The sequence below is a fragment of the Pimephales promelas genome, chromosome 16 (genome assembly GCF_988280905.1).
Source record: "Pimephales promelas chromosome 16, fPimPro1.hap1.1, whole genome shotgun sequence".
Classification (NCBI taxonomy): Eukaryota; Metazoa; Chordata; class Actinopteri; order Cypriniformes; family Leuciscidae; genus Pimephales; species Pimephales promelas.
This window is the reverse complement of record NC_142784.1, coordinates 10,818,728-10,842,746: the sequence shown is the minus strand read 5'-3', so window position 1 is coordinate 10,842,746 and position 24,019 is coordinate 10,818,728. Positions and strand designations below refer to the sequence as shown.

Below are 24,019 nucleotides of genomic sequence, written 5' to 3'. Positions count from 1 at the left end.
TGTCAACTACATATGTGATCCTATGAATGACAACTGACTATTTGGTCCGTTGTAATCTAGTTTTTATTCCTTAACTTTTAAATGATGTCCTTTTTCTGTAAATGTTTCAGGAGAAACTGAGCACGCAGGATCAGTTCAGTCGTCATCTAACACGGCCTCCACCGGACTACAAACACCCACGCAATGGAGTTGGAGCTCAACAGCCTGGCTTATACTCAGGTGTGCTTATGTCTTCAGACTGTGTCTGTGTATCTATTAGCAGTAGCAAGTCCGACAAAAACGGTTCACCAAGACCAAATACATCAACATTGTCATATTAATGACAATTAATTAATATCAATAACATGCTAAAACCATTCCGAAAGTTGTCATGATTAAACTACATTTAAAGGAGCTGTATGCAAGAAATTTATTGAAATTAATCATAAATTTTCCCTGATATGTCACTGACTAGACATTAAAGGGATAGCTCACTTTGAAATTAATTTTTTATATGTTTTAGCTTACCTCAAGGGCATCCAAGATGTAGGTGTCTTTGTTTCCGCAGTAGTTTCAATTTTGATATTTTTAGGTCAAACCGTTGTTGTCTATCAGTCATACACTGGAGGTCCACCTCAAAGAGCATGCACAGGGAAGTCCAAATTAAACATGATTTAATGACTTGTAAATGTAAGTACACATTGATGGCCTAAGACACGAAACGAGCGGTTTTTGTGAGAAAACGAACAGTATTTATATCGTTTTTGCCTCGTGTAATCACAGTGACGTCCAAGTGATCTGAATCAGTTGTTCAATGTCAAACTGAACCGAACTGAATCAGTTCAATGTTATGCCGGAAGTGATCGCTTGCGTGTGACGTCACTCAATATTTACACGGAGATTTCGGAAGTTTTACCTTTTACTAAACATATTTAGATATACCGAAATCGTCTTCCATTGCGGTTTCCCGTATATCTAAATATGTTTAGTGAAAGGTAAATCTTCCGAAATCTCTGTATAAACAAAGAGTGACGTAGGCGTGCAAACGATCACTTCCGGCGCATGCGCAGACCGAAGCGCACGTGCCGTCAGATCATTTTGTCATGGCTATGATTACAAAACGATATAAATACTGTTCGTTTTCTCACACAAACCGCTCGTTTCGTGTCTTAGGCCATCAATGTGTACTTACATGTACGAGTCATTAAATCATATTTAGTTTGGACTTCTCTGTGCATTCCTTTTGATGGACCCCCTTCACCTCCAGTGTATGACTGATAGACAACAACGGTTTGACTGAAAAATGTCAAAATTGAAAATACTGTGGAAACAAAGACACCTACATTTCGGATGCCCTTGAGGTAAGCTAAAACATATCAAAAATTAATTTCAAAGTGAACTATCCCTTTAAGAAATCATGTTCATTTCAATTACTTGTATCACTGACAACAGTAGTCCAGCCAGGATATTGTCATTTAAAAAGTGAAGTCGCAGCCCTTGACTCATGTTGATGTTGTCATGTTGTGTTTTGGTCTGATGCGCCACCGATCTACCAATCACAGAGTCAGTAGTGTTGAGGCATTCGGGTTGCCAGCTCTTCTCTAGTTACCACAGCTGCAGATACAAACGTGTCGGAATCGGATAAAAAAAATTCTAACATTGCTAAACCCCCAAAAACTCGATATGAATCTGAAATACTTTGTTACAAGTCCGAAATAAATAATTGTCACTGTGTAGGACTCGTCACTTGCAATTGGAAGCTGCTTGTAGCAGCCTACATTCCTGCTGGATCCTGCAGCATATCTGGCAACCTCGAGTCATGGGGGAAGGCGGGGATACACCCTAATTTGAAAGTGATTGCAGTACCAGTTTTGGCCACAATCTTGCATACGACTCCTTTAAAGGAGAATTCCGACACAAAATGAACCTTTGGTCTAATTACACATTGTTACCTAGCCAACCGTTATCTGAGATTTGTTTTCATGATTGCCGAATGTAAATAGTTTTATCTCTAAAAACAGTTTAGCCTATAACGCTACTATAATGCTAGTATATAGGGCATAGAGTAATGACAAATAAAATCGCTTGTTATTACCACTAACAAGGTTCAAAATAGCCCCACACTAACACGACAGCATAACAAGGGTCCCTACATTCAAACCGAAGCATTGAGAACTTTGTCAGTGTCCAAACAGTTTAATAAGAAGATATTTTATACACACAGTCAACTTCAAGAATACAGGAAGAAGCCATCTTTGAAAAATAGTCTCTACCAGTCGATCTACGAACGCCGATCCAAGTGCGCTGGTGAGATGTGAATAAGGTGATAAAGTGATCGCGAACAGTAGGCTACGACTACGTGTACATATTAAAGAGAAGAAAACAGTTTGTGTTTGTGTTTCTTCTGGAAACAACGGACCATATGAGATTCTGCACAGTTCATCGCACTTGGATCGGCGTTCGTAGATCGACTGGTAGAGACTATTTTTTAAAGATGGCTTCTTCCTGTATTCGCGAAGTTGACTGCGTGTATAAAATATCTTCTTATTAAACTGTTTGGACACTGACAAAGTTCTCAATGCTTCGGTTTGAATGTAGGGACCCTTGTTATGCTGTCGTGTTAGTGTGGGGCTATTTTGAGCCTTGTTAGTGGTAATAACAAGCGATTTTATTTGTCATTACTCTATGCCCTATATACTAGCATTATACTAGCGTTATAGGCTAAACTGTTTTTAGAGATAAAACTATTTACATTTAGCAATCATGAAAACAAATCTCAGATAACGGTTGACTAGGTAGCAATGTGTAATTAGACCAAAGGTTCATTTTGCGTCGGAGTTCTCCTTTAAAGTAAATGCAAAAAATGATACTCTTGCTATTATGCTGATGATACAATATGATTAATTAAACTCAGGTTTTGATTAAGGAACCACACCAAACCTTAAATCAGGTATTATACATTTTACAAATGTAAATCAGTATTTTAAACCACCAATATTTTGTTTTATACATATACAACAGGCAATGGCTCAGACCAAAATGACCTCCAACCTTTATCGTGCCACCTGCCCAGTGGACAGGGTACTAAGATGGTGCCCTCCTCAGGGGAGAGAAGATTTCCGCTCGGACAAGACCCCAATTCAGGACCCACAGGTGCAAACCAGCTACGACAGCAACCCAGCGGCCTGATCCGAATGGTGCATCAGCAAAACAAGCCTCAGTTCCATGGGACAAACAACCAGGGTGCCACTTTTCGATCAAGCACTGTGAGGACCAGCATCGGTCAAGACTCCCTGCTGGGTCAAAGACTGGGTGACATGAACACCAATGCCAGCAGGATGGACACGGCTTTGAGCTGGGCAACCAGTGCCAAGCAGAGTGGAGCTCTACCAGGACTAGATGTCAAAAGGCTCCCCAATACAGTGACCCCACAAAGTGACATTAATTTTTCTCCGAGGTCAGTTTGCCCACCTAACCAGGTGGCACCTCATTCTAGCCTGCTACCATTAAACCCTGCGATCAGAAGCTCTGCTCCCAGATCCAGTCAGCCTAGAATACCCCCACTACCTGGGGTGACTTGCCTGAGCCAGTCCTCCCCCGAACAGCAGGGTTGCCCGACCACATTTGGAGGGCTGAGCCAAAGCTCAGCAACTTATCAGAACAACCGAGCAGGCCGGCTGACCTTTGACTTCCTACCGGAGGATGATAACACGGTACCAGGGTTAAACGCAGACTCTGATTTCATCGACTCCCTGCTTAAATCGGGTTCGAGCAACGATGACTGGATGAAAGACATCAACCTGGAGGAAATACTAGGCGGACATTCGTAAAACAACAGACTCGAAGCATGAGAATTATGTTCGAAATGTCTGTATTAGGATTGCCTGATGTGAAAGGCCTGTTAAAATATTTTAATATCCTTGTATTTGAGTGGAAATCAAATGTATTATATGTACTAGTATATTGTTGGGCCGTTACTTCATATCTTCTACTAACATGTTGTAAAGTTTCACGTTCATTGCTTCGGTGTTTTTTTTTTTTTTTAAACAACCACACACTACCCCCTATATTCATATCAGTTATCATTAAAATGCTGTGAGATTTCTGTTAGAGCTTTTGTTACTCCATTAGTAGAGATTGATGTAAAATAAATGCCATAATGGAGCCATCGGTCATGCCATCGACACTTAATTTAAAGGAGTAGTTCACAACTTTTGCTGATAATTTACTCACCCCCATGTCATCCAAGATGTCCACGTCTTTCTTTCTTCAGTTGAAAAGAAATTAAGGTTTTTGATGAAAACATTCCAGGATTTTCTCCATATAATGGAATTCATTGGGAACCAAACGGTTCAAGGTCCAAATTTAGAGTTTCAGTGCAGCTTCAAAGGGTTTTAAACGACACCAGACGATCAATAAGGGTCTTATCTAGGACCCTTCGAGTCATGACTCAAAAAAAGATTTGTTCATTTTGATGAATGAGTTCGAACAGGAGAGTCACGAACGCGCATCACAGAACTTATAAAACTTAAACTTTGTTATTTATTTTTGAAATGTCAGATCGTTTCACTAGATAAGACCCTTATTCATCGTTGGTGTCATTTCAAGCCCTTTGAAGCTGCACTGAAACTCTCATTTGGACCTTGAACCGTTTGGTTCCCATTGAAGTCCATTATATGAAGAGTTCAGATGCAAAAGCCTCTAAGTACCATTTGAAATTTTCTTCTAAAATGATCATTTTTATCAAGCTTGTATATGTAAGTTCAGTAATTTCACTTAAATGGCAATGGAGATTACCTATTAATTGTCATTTAACTGAAATGACTGAACTAAATATACAAGCTTGATAAAAACGGTCATTTTAGAAGAAAATTTCAAATGGCATTTAGAGGCTTTTGCATCTGAACTCTTCATATGGAGAAAACATTCCAGCATTTTTCATCAAAAACCTTAATTTCTTTTCGACTGAAGAAAGAAAGACATGGACATCTTGGATGACATGGGGGTGATTAAATTATAAGTAAATTTTTTTAAAAGTGAACTACTCCTTTAACAAGCAGACAGTTTGAAATTATTTACTTTAATCTGGCTCTTATAGTTCAAAGTTATACACCTTAAATATTTTACATTTAAAATACTATTGTGTGAAATGAAACGTTCAGATCCGTTTTGACTAAATTACATATCAACGGGTATTGAAAAAGAGCCATTTATGTATAATTTTATTACACACCTAAAAGAGTAAAATCTGTAAAGGGAATAGACATATGCTTAGAATGTTTGATGTTGTTAACTGATGAAGTCAACCTTATTTAGAAAGACACAGCAAGTTTTGAAAGTTCTTATTGGTAATATTGTATTTGTACATCTGTATCTCAGTTATACGAAAGATATTTTTTCTATTTCTTTTCTATAATGCACTATAATTCTGTCATAAGTGTATATCATATTGTCAACTTAGCCTTTGATAATAAACTACATCAAAGAAGAACATTTACAAAACATTTTGACTATTTCTTATATTTAATGTCAAATGGAAGTGAAGTACTACAAGGCTCTGTCTTAGGTCCTCTGTAGTTATTACTAGATTCAGGAAAATCTGATCATATCAGCCCTGATTCATATCAACGGTTATAAAATACTGCTACTTGTAATGCTCTTAATATTGCAGCTATGTAGTACCTAGTCAATCTTCGGCCACACTTTTTATCAGGGGTCCTTAACTAACACAAATGTAGACATGTTAACTAAAATCTAAGCGATTGATGTCTCTCCATAGACAGCTACGCAAGTTACGCAACTACCACTTTGTTAAAAAAGTTAATAGAGGTCATAAAACCAATCCATATTAATTAAGTGGTTTAGTCCAAATATTCTGAAGATACACAATCGCTTTATACGCTGAACCGAATTAATTTAGGCTTTTATTCACATATAAACATTGATACGCATAAACAGTAGCTATATACAAATAAAATAAACACGTTTATTGCCAGATAGGAATCAAATACTTTGCAAGGCTTTGAATTAAGATCTTGACTTAAATTGATTAAACCCTGTAACTTGAGACATAAGCCTTTTCCATCATGACTTGAAACTTGACTTGAGACTTGATACTAGCAGCCCATATCAGATCCAGATTGAAGGACAAAAACGGTATGGAAGGAAGATCATATAAACACCAGAAAGGTGGTAGACATCTACGGAACATAAGTTTTGAACATTTGTTAAATGTTCATATGTCTAAATGGTAAAATGGGAAGACTAAAAGTTCAAATTAAGCCCGAATTTTAAAGGAGCATATACAACGAGAGGTGGGCTGGATATCAGGTGCAAACCCTGGTTCAAACCTCTTCAGAAAAAAGGCACGGTCCCATTCCAGTCAATAACAGCACCCTCCCACTTCGTCCTAATGGTCATCTCTACAGATGGAAACTTTTTCTCTAGGTCTCCCTGAATGTCTTTATTTTCAGCCTCCCAGTGATGAGAGTGTGTATCTGAAATACAAAAAAGCAAAACAATATGATTCACACAACTACTGTATATAACAAGCAGGCTTCAATGAGAAAGAGATCTGGGTTTAGCTATTGACTGCACCTATGGTGAGCACTGTTGTGTTGAGCTGAGTCGGTTGGCCGTTGTAGAAGTAAAGCTGGAAAAGATGCTCCATCTTCCAGTCAGAGAGCAACGAACGGTTTGGGCTGAACAAAACACTGTAAGTGCCATTGATGTTGCACACCCAGATAGGCAGCCTGGGGGTTTTCAGCATGCTGCCCACCTTAGGAAAAAAGGGATCCACTCAACATGAATGCTCTTAAAATATAATATAGTTATATATACATCATTTAGAGTGTAATCTCTGATTATATTATTAGTTGTATTCGAAAATAGATTCTACAACATGAGAACTAGCAATGTTATCAGATAGTATGAAGGATTTTTACGGAAAATATAATTCATTACTAAAACTAACACAGATATCAACATTCAGCATATGAATCTCAACAATGGTGACAAGTAAAAAACGATTCATACTGCAATGCATGCTGGGTACTACCATAATACAAACCTCATGCATTGCAGCATGAATCGTTCTTTCGAATCGTTATCGGTATTTCAATAACTGATTAATAACCTTTTAACTCATTACCATTAAAGTGCCTACTGAACCTAAAAATTGGAGCCTGATAAACATGCTCATTTACATATGTAAAGCATGTATGTAGTTTAAAGTCTAGTATGTTCTTCAATATTAAATTTACAAGTTCTAAATTTCAACTTCATTACAAATGTTTAATTACAAATATTTAAATATAGAATAAAATGTACATTATTATATAGCATTACGTATATTTTAGTTTACAATAAATGGTTGTCAATACATTTGGCAGTACACTTGAAACATTTAAAAGACAATTGCCCAATAACTTTACATTCATTATATTATTTCTACAAGTACTCTCTTTAAAAGTATTCTAAAGTCCTTGGAGAACCACTAGGGATCCTTAAATGACCTAGTGTGCACTCAAGAATGTCAGCTTCAATGGATCCATTTTGTACAGTATGTTTCTCAGGGAACTGCCCTTGTTTTTGAAACGTGCCTAGAAATCCTCCAAAGGGTTTGATCAGTGTGGCTCAAGAATCTTGTCATTTACAGCATTTATTCTTAGGTTACCTAAGTTAACCTGCAAATTTAGAGAATGTAAGATCAGGTGTCAAAGAAGATGGCACAAAACCCCAAACTGTTCTGACAGAGAAGAAATACACTTCCATTTTCTGTACATGGGGAAGGTGACAAATCCCCCAAATGGGTACTGTACCAGGGGGAGCTGTGCATGCTTGACTTGTTCTCTGTTCCAGAAGAGATACCCAACATGACTGCGAGTCAGAACCCCGTGGAGCGGGTGGGCGAGCGGTTGGTCTTTCTCATCGTTAAGTGACGTACCATTGAAGACATGAGGGGAAGCACGGCCGGTCAACAGCAGGTTTAATAAAGCCTAATACATACAGAGACAATATGAAGCAATTAAATAGTTATAAGAAGATTTCACAGGGACAAAAAAAAAAAAAAAAAACACCTTACCTGTCGACAAACAAAGTTCCCCAAGCTCAAATGCAAAAGATGAGTGGTGGTACAATCGAAGTCTGCTCGTATCCTACAAATTCAGAGACTATGCTTAATTCATTCACTCATTTCATTCAATTTGGAGGTAAAATCTTGAAGTATTTCTCTTACACTGGAGATCAGCAAGGCTTTCTCGCTGAATATAAATAATAATTTCTTTCATGAAAACTTTTGAAAAGTTGTGTATTTCTGAGGACATACCTGTCAATAGTCCTGGAGAAGACAAGGCTGTACAGAAAAAGTATCATACCATGGCTTCCTTCTTCCTTAAACTACAAACATTCAGGTGAAAGTTCATAACACAACATAAAGGTACATTTGATGCATAATATAAAGCATTGATAAAAAAAAAATATTTGTAATAAATAACAAATTTACCCACACATTGGATGTGCTCACATATAAAAGATCTAACATCATCTTTCTTTTTAAAGGTGAAAAGCTGCAACTGTGGAATAAAAAAAAAACACATTAAACAATTACGATATATTTGCAGTGTTGGGGGAAGTAATATGTTGCGAACTTGCAATATTGCATTACGCGCTAAAAAAGTAACTGTTACACTTAGTTTTTGCATGACTTTTTCTCACCTTGACGTGCTTGTTAATTTGTTAATTGGACCATCAAAGGTCGGCAGCAAAGACATTGCTTAATAAAGTGATATTAAATACATAAATTATATTTCTGTTATTGAACATTTAATTCATGCGGGTTTGCTTAATGAGGGATATGAGAGGAAGAAACTGCGGTATGCTCATCTGGCCACTGAAGCAGAACTGCGAGGATGGAGAGTCCAGGTTCATCCAGTGGAAGTGGGTTGTCGAGGATTTGTGGCTCCTCAGAGACGTTGGGTTGTAGAGTGTGCCACCATATTCACATTACCATATGAAAAGTTTTAACATCTACTCTTGTGTAATGGAAACCATGAGGATCTAGATATATCCAGTGACTGGGGTGAATAGTGCTGCTGGCAACAAGGGAAAGACTTTTTGACAGCCTGGAAAGACAGCTGACAGGAGACCCCAATCGGGCTGGTAAGGGTTAGCTATCCTTGTCGGCAGTATCCAGCTCCGTGTTTACAGGATTCTGGAGACACCCGCCCAAGGCTTCTGAGAAATTAAAGAGAAAAATACCCCTATAGTCTGCGAGAGTGGGGGCGGAAGATGACTCAATGTTTGACAACATGGTTAACGACTTAGGAATGGAAACGGATATGAGTATGGAGAGTATGACTAGTTCTCTGTTAGATCTAGTAGATCTGCAGTTAAGATCTGCAATTAGCAAAGTCATTGAACGCCAAGCTGGTCTTTGGCCAGAGCAAGGTGACAACGGCCAGGGGTTTGAAGATTCATCAAGGGAAAATAAAATGATTGAGGGAGGGCCTTGACTGACTTAAGATACTGATGAATGCAAGTCAGTTGAATGAAATCCAGCGACAGGAAGCAAACTACAGCTCGCAGGATATCAGCACCCCTGTCATAGAGGAGAGGAGGGCTTGCACAGTTAGTGATGAACATATTGATACTTGTGAAGCCGGTTAGACTAACCAGCATAAGATAGAAAACAACCTCAACAGGCATAGGCCTGGAGTTAGATGGCCAAGAGCTTGTGAGAAAGCTGCATGGGACACGGTAAACACAGATCTATGCTTTGCTTTGGAAAGATTAACTGGTACAGTTGAAAAGAAGCTGTATAAATTTGGGGACATCATTTACGAATATGGAACATGAGAGGTTTGGTGTGGAAAAAAGGAAGGAAAAAGTACAAACTACTCCTGTAATGTCTAGACGGCAGCAGAGAATTGAAGGGTTAGTTAGAGTAAGGAGACAGCTGAGGAAGCAATGGGAAAGAGCAGAACAAAGTCAGAAGGAGGGACTCAATCTCTTAGAAAGGGCCATAAAAGATAAGCTAGCAACATTACGCAGAGCTGAGCGCCTACAAAAAGAAGGAATGTGCGAGGACTAATTTCTATAAAGACCCATTCAGATTCGTAAAGAAGTTATTCACCAGTGAGAAGAATGGCACTTTTAGAAGCATCTAGGGTTGAGCTAGAGAGATATTTGGAGGAAATGCATACAGATGCAAAAGGCATGAGCCTATGTCAATTCCATCAGACATTTCACCATCAATCCACCAGAATACCAAATGGAGGTCTGTGCACCTAAGTGGAAAGAGGTAGAGCAGGCTGTGAGAAAGGCAAGGGCTACATCATCTCCAGGGCGTAATGGAGTTTGGATTAGAGGTTGGAATAATGGCAGGATGCACCATTTCTCCACTGGCTTTTACCATGTCAATGGAAGTAATCATTAGGGCATCAAGATGGGTAGTAGGAGGAGAGTGCTTGGCTTCTGGGATGCGACTACCACCAATCAGAGCATGCATGGATGACGTGACAACCAACAGTAGCCTGCACTAATCGGTTATATTGAATGGGCACAAATGCAATTAAAGCCCTCTAAATCAATGAGTATCTCGATAGTTAAAGGAAAGGTAGTAGATAAAACATTCTTTATTAATGGTGAGGCAATACCAACAGTTTCTGAGAAGCCAATGAAGAGTCTTGGGAGATGGTACGATGGGGATCTAAAGGACACAGTTTGAGTGGGAGAAGTTAGACGAAAAGAAGTGGAAGGGTTGAAGAGCATAAACAGCTGTGCTCTACCAGGCAAGCTAAAACTCTGATGCTTTGAGTTTGTTCTACTGCCGAGGTGCTGTGGCCACTGACTGTGTACGAGGTTTGTTTGACAACAGTGGATAAGCTGGAAGCGTTAATAAGTTCATACATCAGGAAATGGTTGGGAGTTTCATGCTGCCTCAGCAGAGTGGGACTTTATAGTAAAGGAATATTGCAGCTGCCAGTCTCTGCTTTAACTGAAGAGTTTAAGTGCACCAAGGTCAGACTGGAAATTAACTTAGTAGAGTCATGCGACAAATGTGTAAGGGAGGCAGCCCCTGTGTTAAAAACTGGTAGAAAGTGGTCAGCAAAGAAATCTGTGGTAGAGGCAAAGGCTGCCCTTCAAATTGGTGATATCATAGGACAGGTATAGCACGGAAGAGGGGGTTTTGGGCTCAGTTTACCTTGTCCTAAATGGCAAGGCAGGCCCAGCTCAAAAGAGGAAGCTGGTTGTCAACGAGGTGTGAAAGCAGGAGGAGAGGATGAGGTGTATAAAGGCCATTTCCCAGGCCAAGCAAGGAGAATGGATGAGATGGGAGAATGTGGAACAACGTGAGTTCGGCTGGCAAGACCTTTGGTCAATGGAAGAGAGTAGGATCAGTTTCCTTATCAGGTCAAGATTTGATGTTCTCCCATCACCAAAGAACCTAAACCTCTGGGTAGTAGAGGATCCCTCTTGTCCTTTGTGTTCATCATCTCCCACATTAAAGCACATTTTGACAGGATGTAAGGTGGCTCTTAGCCAAGGTCGATTTACTTGGCGCCATGACCAAGTACTGCGATGTCTGGCTTTAGCATTGGAAGGGAAGCGTAACATGACCAATAAGTTACTACCTGTTCAAGCAAAACATTACAAGCAGAAGACAATATTCCTCCGCCCAGGCGAGCAACCACCAAGAAAAGGTGTTAACACCAATTCTCGCCCAGGACAACGGAAACTGCTAGGGACTGGAAGATGCTGGCTGATCTTGATCAACGGCTTATTTTTCCACCTGAGATTGCCACCACTAACCTCTCACCAGATATTGTATTGTGGTCTGGATCAGCACGCATTGTTCAACTGATAAGAGTTAACAGTGCCATGCGAGGATGCGGTTGATGAGGCATATGAGAGGGAAAAACTGCGGTAAGCTTATCTGGCCACTGAAGCAGAACAGCAAGGATGAAGAGTTCAGGTTTATCCAGTGGAAGTGGGTTGTCGAGGATTTGTGGCACACTCTACAACCCGGTTCCAGACTCAGATTCAGTGGCCAATAGTTGCGTCGCACAGTAAAGAACTTATCTGAAGCAGTAGAGAGGAGCAGCACCTGGCTGTGGTTGAGACGGAAAGATTCTGGCTGGCTGTGTACAGGCCGCCACGCTACGGTTTCATAAAGTGGTGTTTGATCAAATATTGTGTTTTGCGGTAGGTAGTATGCCATACGGAACTGTTACGCCTGAAACTACGTTAACAAAGACAGTGGGGCTCGACACCCTTAGTCAAATGGGTTGGCGTGTATGGTTGAGACGTGGGCCGATTGTGGTTAGGTCCCATGTGAACTAAGAGGAAGGAGCAGCCTCAGCTGCAGGAGGGATGTAAAGGTCAGTAAGCTGGGCTGAGTTGAGTGGGGGACGGGGACTGTCGAGCCCTCTTGAGGTGTCGTGGGCTAGTCGACGAAACACTGAGGACGGAAGGTGCCCACTTGAAGACTCTAGAGATGTCCCCTACTCGGCTCAATCCAGACAGTTGTCGTGCTGGTCCAGTGGGCAGACCAAACTGTAGCTGCATCCGTTGTGTGTGCTGACGCGCCAAGTACACTGCAGCCGTTAACGCCGGACAGAAGGGGAGTCACACCACCATATGGAAAGAAGCGTAAATGGATGGAGAAGCATAGTTTACTGTAAAGCTAGGTCTTAGTTTGTGCTTATCTTGGCGAAAGCCGAGTACAAATCAGCATGAAGTTTTAACATCTACTCTTGTGTAATGGAAATCTTAACAGTTGCATTTCACAGTTTTTATTTCTCTTGAGCAATACTGATTGTGTTTTTGTGCAAGTGAGATGCAAGTGAGAGGAAATGCATGTTCACATTTAGTCTAGAACTACAATCATCATCACACACAGCCCCCCCCCCGCCCCCCCCCTCCCAACACGTACCCTCTCTGTGAAGCTGTCGAGTTTGTAGTCGAGGTGGGGGGTGAAACAGCGCTCGGACGTGACCAAGGAGACGGTAGCCGTCTGCTCCTCGCCAGCTGTCCACAAGATGTCAGCTAGAGCGGCTGCCAGCGCCCTCCTCTGCTCCTTCTCCCCGACCTCCAGCAGACTGAGAGAGAGAGAGAGAGAGAGAGAGAGAGAGAGAGAGAGTGCAAGTTGTTCTTCAATGAAAATCGTAAATCTTCCCCTCTGCAATAATTTCATTCCATTCAAAAAGATAGAAACTTGACGACAACAAACCTTTGCATTGTGCACATGGAGTTCCCTGGCTGGTTGAAGAGCAAGCGTTTAATAATATGAGCCTGAACCACCATCTGAATAGCACTGGCTCCTCCCTACCAGAGAAAACAGGTCACACATTTTGTACAGTTCTTTTACAAATTATCCATGTTAGTGAGTAATTTCTACAAGATAAATTCGTTTAAATGTAATTACCCTTTCAGAATGCAGGATATTTTCATATTAATGATAAACTACAACAAACATGAATATAATTCATCCAAAAGCCATAATTAAAACTGTGTGTACACGTACACGTTTTTATAAAGTACACATTTTATATATTTAGGGAAAATTGTGCATTTTTTTGGTTATTTTTCTCATGTCTTTACAAATCCGTGGTCAACATCCACTACAGATAAAAAAGATAAGTGAAAATATTCTGCCTAACTTCTAAATTCATATGCGATTGGAGTGACCTGAAAGTGACTAAATCACAGAATTTTCAATTTTGGTAGAAAAAGGTCACTTTTATAGCTTTTTTAAATAAAAGAATACTTTTCAAAAGTGACAACATTTACAATATTACAACAGATTTTTGTTCTTTTGAACTTTCACTTCATCAAAGAATCCTGAAAATATGGTTTCCACAAAAAAGCCACAAAATATATTTTTTTCTTGAGCAGCAAATCAACATTTTAAAATGTTTTCCGAAGGATCATATGACACATACCATTCAATGGAATAAATTATATTTAAAATATATGAAAATAGAAAAGAGCTGAAATGTAATATTTCACTGAATTTATTTCATCAAGTAAATGCATACTTGGCGAGCATAAAATAATTCTTTCGATAACAGGTTTAATTAGCAACATTAAGTGTTCAGTTTATGAACCATTTCATAAGGAATATAAGAGTTTTTTTTTTTATTATTTTGTAATGGTTTGATAAAGAAAGCTGATCTTGAATCAGTTGCTGGAGGCTCTTTATATAATTGTGCTTTCTTGTAGTATCAGTGTGTAATCTGCTAATGGATGACATGCGCCACACTTCACCAGCTGAGGATAATGGGAAACATATTTAGCGTGCCAATGATCTGTGGTTAAGAAAGTGGCAACATTTCAAGCTCATTATACAATAATGAAGTGGCGGGAAGTGATGCAGTATTCAGACAATGGTGACGGGCTAGTCAGAAACATACAGAGTCATGGCTTTACTTTACCATGAAAAGAAGTGATCTACTAAAGCTCGTAACACAACCCTTCTTCACTGATATAACTTGCAGTTCTGGCAAAGGGGAAGAAACTTTATTAACGTGATCATACATAAGTGATTAACACCTGTCTCAAGTTTGTCAAGTCTTTTTCCATTTCCAGCATTAGCAGGTATTTTGAGAACTTCTGGACACAAGTTCAAACTGCATTTAATATAAGGTTAAATTTTTATTTCATTGTAAATAACATGCACTTAAGTGTAGGACCTTTTCATGTCATATTCAAGTATATTATTTGCATAATAAAAATGGTGTACTTTTTTTTACAATGTAAACCAACAGTACCTGATAAGTGGATTTTATTTAAACAAAATATTATAAATATAACGTACAGGTTTTTTTTTTAACGATTGGCCATGATTTTACTAAATTAAAAATGAGAGAACGGTTTTCTACAATGCGCATATCATTTGAAGAGTGAATGTGGATTAATGACATGTGGCATATAATAAATTCAAAATAAATTCCTAATTTGTGTAGACAATATCTCAATATCCTTTCCTTTTACCATGTTCATCATAAGAAGTCCAATTTTGTTTCATTTGCCATTTTTTCCTAAGCATACACTTTCACCTCACTAAAAATGAGAAAGATGCACATTTGTGTCTTCAAGTAATTTAATATGAATTTTAAAATCTGAATGTTTTAAAACAATATCCTTCCAGTTTCCAGTGGTTTATAGCCAAAACTATTATAATAAGTGATGGCTGAAAATGACAGATGAAGTTCAATCTCATACTCACCCTCTCAGTCTCCAGAGCATATGCCATATCAGAGAAAGTCTCACGAAACTTGAAGAATGATTTCTTCCACTCGTAGTTGAATATATGGAAGGTGTTCCCAAATAAAATACTTCTTAAACTCTGTATGTGTGATAAAGAAAAATGAAATGTCAAAATAATAATCACTTAAAAATGTTGGCCAAAGTGCTTTGCATAAACAGCTTAGACTAGTCTTAGTTAGTCGTTTGGTGGGAGCCAGAAGGGAAGTTAGGCGTTTTTTTCCCTTTAAGACGGTTCATACGTTTTTGAAGATTAGTCTAATTTGATACCAAAAAGTAAGACTGATTACCTCCAACTAACTGTTAGTGGGTCAGACTAGCTCTTAAGATACAAGCCTTAATGTAGGCAGGGTAGGCAGGGTTCCAAGAGCTTTATTAATTCACCACATTATTAATAATAATAATACATTTTATTTGTATTGTGCTTTTCTTGTACCCAAAGCGCTAATTATTAATTGTATTTATTTTATTACAAATATTATTTTTTGCATGAAAAAAAAATTCAGGAATACACATATAATATACTCCTTTTGCCATTGTTTGCTCCAAAAAAAAAAAACATTGTGATTTGCGTAGATACGTAGATTTGCGCGTGAGCAGTCAGTTCTCATGCTGTCTTGAATTATCAACATTGAGGCAGAGACCAAAACTGCTTCATATCACGTGATCCACTCGCTCTCACTCTGACTTTGCTCTGTATGCAGGCAGCGATGTGATGATATGAACGGTTGCTGCATTAACTGAATGAATATACAGTCGCATTACTTTGTTTTTTTAAAAGGTGGGTGGGACAGGTGTGTGTGTGTGTGTGTGTGTGTGTGCATGCGTATGTGTCCTTGAATGGTCCAGTGGTAGAACGTTTGCAGAGCATGTCAGAGGTTCTGGAATGGCTTTATGCAACCATGTGGTTGCACTCCTGTTTCAAACGGCTCACTACAGCACCATGGGGCTGAAAACTGTGCCAACCCCACTGTCCTGCACCGGTGTGCTTCAATCATGGCACCGTCCAAGGACACAGGCAAGTTTGTCTGATGCAAGTTGTGTCTTTAAAGTTTGTAAGTGCACACTGTTGGAATACTGATTCTGGTGTAGATGTTTCTGCACAGTGTATCCATATCCTACACCTCATCCTTAAGGCATAACGCACTTTCATATGCTTCATCAACCGCATCCTCCCATGGCACTGGTAACTCTATTAGTTGAACAATGCGTACTGATCCAGACCACAAAACAATATCTGGTTGGAGGTTAGTGGTGGCAATCTCAGGTGGAAAAATAAGCCGTTGATCAAGATCAGACAGCATCTTCCAGTCCCTAGCAGCTTCCAGTTGTCCTGGGCAAGAATTGGTGTTAACACCTTGCGGTTGCTCGCCTGGGCGGAGGAATGTTGTCTTCTGCGTGTAATGTTTTGCAGGCGGCAACTTATTGGTCATGTAACGCTTGCCTTCCAACGCTAAAGCCAAACATCGCAGTGCTTGGTCATGGCACCAAGTAAACCGACCTTGGTTAAGAGCCACCTTACATCCTGTCAAAATGTGCCTTAATGTGGCAGGTGATGAATACAAAGGACAAGTGGGATCCTCTCCTACCCAGAGGTTTAGGTTCTGCGGTGATGGGAGAACATCATATGTTGACCTGATAAGAAAACTGATCCTACTCTCTTCTATTGACCAAAGGTCTTGCCAGCCCATCTTGCATTGTTCCCCACTCTCCCATCTCATCCACTTTCCCTGCCTGGCCTGGGAAATGGCCTTTATACACCTTATCCTCTCCTCCTGAGCCCAAAATTCCCTCTTCCATCCTGTACCTGTCCCATGATATCACCAATTTGAAGGGCAGCCTTTGCCTCAACCACAGATTTCTTTGCTGACCACTTTCTACCAGTTTTTAACACAGGGGCTGCCTCCTTTACACATTTGTCGCGTTACTCTACTAAGGTCATTTCCAGTCTGACCTTGGCACATTTAAACCCCTCGGTTAAAGCAGAGACTGGCAGCTGTAATATTCCTTTTACTATAGACGAATCCGGCGAAACTACCGGAAGTAAGCGGGGCGCCATTACTGAGCTGTTGCTGGGTAGCGTTGCGCCATTGCCTCCTATTGTTTTAGTTGCAACTTGCGTCCACTGGAATAAACAGCCCGCGATTTACGACTGTCACTAACATTACAACGTTAGCCCTTGTATAATGTCGAGTGGGTAAACAGTTTCCGTTATAAATTGTTTCTATGGTGGCAGTAAAATTTCAATTTTGAAGAGAAAACATTGTGAATACCCCGGGTCGACTGCCCCTGTCTGGAGCCGTACGGTTTACAAAGATTTCCTGGGCGAGTACAAGATGCGGACATTCGCGTATAATAACAATTATTTAATGACATAAGTAAAAAAATATAATAAATATGTGATATAGTAATCAGCAAAATCTCCTCTCTTGCTATTTTTTCTATTCAATTAACATGCTATAGTCATTAAATGGCTTTCCTGAGCTAAATATAACGTTATGTGACATAATTGTTTTCCTGCTGTTATATTGACCTCTTTCCATGGTTTAAAAACACTAATTGGTCGATATTATGTATACTTTCTAGCTGTAACGTTACCTTACCCTTGCCCGTTGCAATGTGAAAATCAGATAAATAATGGACACAAATGAAAAACATGAATTTGTTTATTTGATTTCATTTATTTATTTATTGTTGCCAAATGGACAGATCTTTATATAGTTTCCTCGTTAGCAAACGTTAGCCTAGCTAGCTTGCCAAGCTATTTTCATAAATAATCTGTAAGATCGTTTGTACCTTCACTTGTGACTGGAGGCCGCTGTCTAACATCATCAACCCAACAAGTCATTCTGCCTGGCTGTAGCTGTCATCGAGGGTGCGTTCGCGTTATCACCGAGGTTTGTTTACATACCGGTGCATATATCTATGCTGGTGTAACAGCTCAGTAATGGTGTCGCCACAAGATGGCAGCCTACACAGAACGCTCGTCGGATTCGTCTATAAAATCCCACTCTGATAAGGAAAAATTAAATGAAAATATATATATTCCCTTGATCAAAGCTGAATTTTCAGCATCATGAGTCCAGTCTTCAGTGTCACATGACATGATCCTTCAGAAATCAATCTAAAATACCGATTTGATGAGCATATGAGACAATCTTTCAAAAACATTAAAAAAAATCTTAATTACTCCTAACTTCAGACCAGTGGTGATTGTTTATTCTAAAACACCCACTATAACCTGATCTATTGCTTAAAGTCCTAATAAATAAGTCACGAGTCTATATCCCGTCTTTTGTCTTCGGTACACACACACACACACACACAGCACAAGTCTGTTGTGAGACACATGGGAGGCAAGAGAGCGAGGGTCAAGTGACAGGGTCATGTTCCACAACTCACCACCGCCAGCTCTGGTGACACCGGTTGCCCACCCAGACTTGGAGACACTGCGAGGGTTTGAGGAATGGAGTACGGCACTGCGAACAGGTTGTTTGGTGCACTGACGTGATGGGCCGAGGTGGCCGGTCTGGATGAATCATCACTGTCCTCATCAGCTTTGATCTTCTCGCTAGGTCTCTATAGACGTGATGAAGAGCGGAGACATTTAGCAAAGCATTGCGCTTAGAAAAAAAAAGTGAGAAACAGTATTACAAAATTATAATATAATATATAAAAAGTGAAAATGTGCAGTTGTTACAGAATATTGAACCTTCGAAGCATAATCCAAAAATGTTGAATAATTTTTTATGTTTTTGAATCAACTTATGCTCACCAAAGCTGCATTTATTTGATCAAAAATACAGTAAAAACTGTGATATAGTCGCATCATTAGTCCAGTCACGTTATCCTTCAGAAATCATTTTATTATGGTGATAAAGAAACATTTCTGATTATTATCAATGTTGAAAACAGTTATTTTTGTGGAAACGGAAAGATGGGGGAAACTGCTTTTTGAATAGAAATCACTTTTGTAATATTATCAATTTTAACACTTTTACTTTTGATCAATTTAATGTGTAAAAAACAAAATCTTACATATGCTTAAAATTCAGCTTTGATCACAGGAATAAATTACATTTTAACGCATATTCAAATAGAAATCTGTTCTTTTAAATTGTAATAGTAAATTACAATATTATGGTTTGTACTGTATTTTTGTTCAAATAAAAACAGCCTTGGTTAGCATAAGAGTTCTTTAAAAACAACATTTTTTTTTTTACAACTTTTGACCAGTATATAAATATAATTCGTGCTTTCTCTTTCCATTCTCACCCTCCTCCTGAACTGTGAGCACAGCTCTTCACATGAAGCTTCAATGTTAACAGAAATCCCAAAAGCACAGAGTTACTAATCTTAGGAAATGATGAATGAGCATCAGCGGATCTGAACTCACGTCTTGGCTTCTCTTCACTTCCTCTTGAAGAAGCTCTATGTAGCTCAGTCTGGAGTGCTGCAAACTCTTGATGGTTTGCAGAAGGTCCTGATAATCCGTCATGACTGCTTTACATGGACTGAACTATTGCATGCAGATTCGATTTCGCACATGGCATTAACAACATGCCCAGTAATGCCTTCCAGTTAATGTGGTACCAAACCCACACAGCTCTCCTCCAGTCAGTGATACTGAGTTTGTTGAGAGGATGGCAGTCACACAGTCACATGCATACACTCGTCTGATTGGCTGACTGTATGTCATGGGAGAAATGACATACAGCCACCTGAGAGCACAGTGTCGGCAGTATCAATTATGGAAAAATCACACGGAACCACAGGAGAAGGATGTTAACAGAGGGTACGTTACAATTACGATTGCAAGGCTTCGCACAGATACGTTCTGCATTAAAACGCACTGCATGGAGCATGTTTCAGAACACAATATTAAGACGCATTTTTAAATGTTTAGCTGTTTAAAAGGAACAGTTCACCCCAAAAACAAAATTGTGCCATTTCAAAATCATAATTGTTTTTCTCTCTCAAAGAAAAGAGGAGGTATACATTTTATAGAATGTCATTTATATTCCAATGTACCATCCCAGCTAACAAAAGTGTTCTAAAAACGTTTTGCTGACATTCCCATTTAGTTATCAAAATGATATATCTGAATGTTCTGAACTTCCGGGTTTTTTTTTTTTTTCTTGGTTACGCAAACATTATGGGAATGAGGTATTCCCTTTTATTATTTTGCAAACATTATGGGAACGTTCCTTTGAAATGTTCTCTAAAATAAAAGCTTATATTTTATTTTAAAGTGACATAATTCCATTGTACTCAAATAAATGAGTAATATTAATTAACTATACATGTAATTACTATAGAGTTTAGGGTTACTTGTAATTGTTATAAACGATTTGCTGTTGTTACTATAGTAAGTTAGTCACCTTAAAACAAACAAAATGTAAACAAAACAAAAAAAAAACGTTTTGCGCTAACGTTGAGAACGGTTTAAAAACCATAACTGAAATAAAAATAACATAAAATTAACGTTTAATAACTTAGTTAACGTTACTGGAATAATATACGTGGGCTACATAACTTTAAGAAAGCCTTATACTTTGAAAAACACTTTTATGTTGATATTTCTTTTTTGAAGCTTCACCATCTTGCATTTAGCTACATTGGCTACATCTTCAAACTTTTTCTATTTGTTTCAGAGAAGGCAAGTCATACCAATTTAAAAAGACATTAGGGTGGAATAAATGATGGAAACACAAATTTGTCATTTTGTAAACGTTTGTAGGTTTGTTTTTGTAGGCGTAAAACGAAACGCTTGTAGGCTTAGAAAACAACAAACGACGTCAGACTTACTTTGACATAGCCTTGTTGCAAGTCCAACCTGTAAGATAAAGACAGGTTAATGGATGTTCTCTGGGCAGCAGAAGGAGAGAGAGAGAGAGAGAGCCCGTGTGTGTCCTACCTACCCGCGGGAGTTAAAGATGTCTCTCCATTTATCCAATTCCGCGATCTGTTGGAGGATTTCACCCAGTTCACCGCTCGCGTCTACATCAGCGTTCATCTGCAGGTGATGACAGGAACATCACATCAGCGGCGCGAGTACTTTCCTGACTCGAGTTCACTAGGATTCCAGAATTTCCAGGTCAAACAGTCTTATGACTCCCCCGGGTTCACACAACAAAATAATAAATAAGTCAGACAATTGCGTTCAGACCGAACGCGTTCTGGCGTTTTTCTCTGAGCATCGTGTTTTAACACAGCGGGTTAACAAGACCGAGCGAACCGTTCAGTTCCGTCGCGCTCGTCCTTGTGAGCGCGTTAATGTGCAAAATGATAGCCTACTGTACACTTTTATTATAGAATAAAGTAGGCCATATTTAGTAGTAGGCTATTTTGTTTGTGAACTGTTGTGTTAATTAGAATATAATTATGATTCTTCTAATGACCCACCACCCTGTACTGAAACACCTGCAGGTGTGTCAGTACAGGGTGGTGGGTCATGTAAACTCTATGATTCAATGTGGACTTCTCTGTGCACGCTCTTTGAGGTGACCATAGACCTGCATTATGACTGACAGACAAGAACGGTTTGACCTAAAAATATCAAAATTGAAAATACTGTGGAAAGACACCTACATCTTGGATGCCCTTGCGGTAAGCTAAAACATATCAAAAAATAATTTCAAAGTGAACTATCCCTTTAAGTGATTTATCTAATTTTACTCCTTAACAACTTATTTAATATGTGATAGGCTACTTAATATTTAAATCATTCACAATTCTTCTGTTTCATTTCTAATAATACCATTCTAACTAATAATAGCAGGATAATACAAAATTATTTAAAATATTATAAAATGGTAAAGGTGATCGAAGAAAGCAGGAATGATTTGTGTGTTCCAGAACTCTTTGACATGGTGCTTCGTGTGTGTGTGTTATACACACACACACACACACACACACACACTATATATATATATATATATATATATACACATTATATATATATATACACTATATATATATATATACACTATATATATATATATATATATATATATATATATATATATATATATATATATATATAGATGTAAATTGTAAAAATATTGTAAAAATAAAAACGAAAACAACGATTTTACTTTTTGCATCAGATTGATAGGATTTGGATAAGATTTGATATGCTTGGCTAAGACTATAAAACAACTCTCCTTGTTTTTATATACTATAGACATTTACAAAGATTAATCTGTTCAAAATCATCCTTGCTTTTTGCATACAGTGCCATCTACTGATCCTTTGTAGACATTAACGCTATAGTTTATTTTACTAGTGGAAACATATTATTTTGTAACATATTATATTATTTAACATATAAACATTAGTATTTTGCATTTGGAGGATGTCTATCAGTAAATTAGCATTTCAAATCTTATCCAAAAAAATTAATAAAAAAATGCAAATGCTGCAATATGATAACCATGCTGTCAGGTTAACCAACCACTGAGACTGTGAAATATGACTGTGTTCCGAAAATAATAAAAGCTGTGATGTGTCATGTGTGAAAGCGGTTGAGAGGTCATGTTTTTGCCCTTGCACTAAATATAAAACATGTAAAAGCAAGTGAAACATATGTTGAAAACTTGGCATATTTGTAAGGCAACAAATTGTGTAGTTATTAGAGTTTGTTTCAGCTTATTCTAAAGCATAAGCTAGTACATAAATAAATAAATAAACATTTAAATCATGGCTGAATTCACTCTTATGTTTTTCATTGAAACTTTTTGGCAACATTTTACAATACAGTCTCATTTTGTAACATTAATTAATAACATGAACTAACTATTAGCTATCACAGATTGCACATATACATCTGCAAGATGTCTGTTAAAGATCCCTTCATCTGGAAAGCATCTGCTGTTCACTAACATCTGATAGACAGATATCAGTTGAACATACTGTCTAAATCATTATAGCTTAAAGATATCTTCTAAACGTCTATTTAACATCTGACAGGAAACGTCCAATAGACATATTGGAGATGATTCTTATATATATTCTTACAGCATTTATTAATTTTGTTAATAAACAAGAAATGTAAAGTGTTACCAAGTTTTTAAAATAATTTTGAATAAGAGGTTGAACTGTGAATCCGGTCCTGCTTTAATTTAAATACATTTCCTTTGAGTTCGGACACTATAAAAAGTAAATACATGACAGATTCGCTTAAAAATTGGGTCAACCTAAATCTGCCAGATAACCACAAGACCAACACAGTTCATCCTGTCATTACTGCATTTCATCGACACTGCAAAGCCACATGTTTGAAAAGTACAAGCCTACCTTATCTCTTGGCTGAGGAGAATCCTTTAAACTCTGGCAATAGCTCAAACCTCGGTGTGAACGACCTCACCAAATCATTGCTTATATAGCCGACACTTTATATTCAGGAGGTGGACAGACACATGGCTTGACAACACGACAGAAAGCCTCCTTTCATTTTACAGTTTCCTGGCAGCAGGTGGAGTACTTTGTTTCTTTTCTGTTGCTTTGAATCCTGTGGTAACAAAGCTGTGCTCGTAAATGCTGTCTTCAGTGACGAGAGCTGCTTTTCTCCTCTTTCACTATATTGTTTCTGGAGGCTTCAAACCTCCCAAATACATTCTGTGTTCATAAAATGTAAACTATTTACAAAACGGGCATCCTTCTTTGTTTATACAGTACAAATAAACAGCAATGCGTCATAAAGAAAAACTGAAACTAGTTCGTAAAATTTTATTTTGAGTAAAGGCAAGGGATTCGCGGTAAACAAATCTTT

At 38.4% G+C, this 24,019-nt stretch overlaps 2 protein-coding genes across 8 annotated transcripts in view; one reads left to right on the top strand and one right to left on the bottom strand.

The window, feature by feature from the left end:
• Window positions 1-3,997, top strand: part of maml2 (mastermind like transcriptional coactivator 2) — a 90,726-nt gene extending 86,729 nt beyond the window's left edge. For all 3 annotated transcript variants that reach the window (XM_089120980.1, XM_039660123.2, XM_039660124.2), the window contains exons 5-6: window positions 111-219; window positions 3,001-3,997. In XM_089120980.1, the coding sequence (XP_088977106.1) occupies window positions 111-219; window positions 3,001-3,809 (918 nt within the window). In that variant the 3' untranslated portion in view covers window positions 3,810-3,997. The remainder of the gene's footprint in view (window positions 1-110; window positions 220-3,000) is intronic.
• Window positions 3,998-5,885: 1,888 nt separating this feature from the next.
• Window positions 5,886-23,878, bottom strand: mindy4b (MINDY family member 4B). Of its 5 annotated transcripts, none has more exons than XM_039660212.2 (13): window positions 23,545-23,875; window positions 21,168-21,322; window positions 21,055-21,082; window positions 18,649-18,825; window positions 15,209-15,328; window positions 13,211-13,305; window positions 12,914-13,079; window positions 8,487-8,552; window positions 8,306-8,376; window positions 8,063-8,135; window positions 7,800-7,976; window positions 6,577-6,757; window positions 5,886-6,476 (listed from the first exon to the last, which is right to left on the bottom strand). In XM_039660212.2, exons 2-13 carry the CDS (start codon window positions 21,260-21,262, stop codon window positions 6,334-6,336), a joined length of 1,392 nt encoding a protein of 463 aa, XP_039516146.2. In that variant the 5' UTR covers window positions 21,263-21,322; window positions 23,545-23,875; the 3' UTR covers window positions 5,886-6,333. The 5 variants fall into 5 exon arrangements, with proteins under 5 accessions (XP_039516146.2, XP_039516145.2, XP_039516147.2 ...); XM_039660211.2 differs by having other exon boundaries at window positions 21,168-21,262; window positions 23,545-23,869; XM_039660213.2 differs by lacking the exon at window positions 23,545-23,875 and adding an exon at window positions 19,643-19,872 and having other exon boundaries at window positions 21,168-21,264.
• Between the last annotated feature and the right edge of the window lie 141 nt (window positions 23,879-24,019).

Excerpts from the sequence above, each read along its gene's own strand:
- mindy4b (XM_039660212.2), bottom strand. The coding sequence starts at position 21,262 with ATGAACGCTGATGTAGACGCGAGCGGTGAACTGGGTGAAATCCTCCAA. Across the intron at positions 8,377-8,486 it reads TATGTGAGCACATCCAATGT|TTTAAGGAAGAAGGAAGCCA; the intron begins GTGGGTAAATTT and ends GAATGTTTGTAG. Across the intron at positions 7,977-8,062 it reads GGAACTTTGTTTGTCGACAG|GCTTTATTAAACCTGCTGTT; the intron begins GTAAGGTGTTTT and ends TGTATGTATTAG.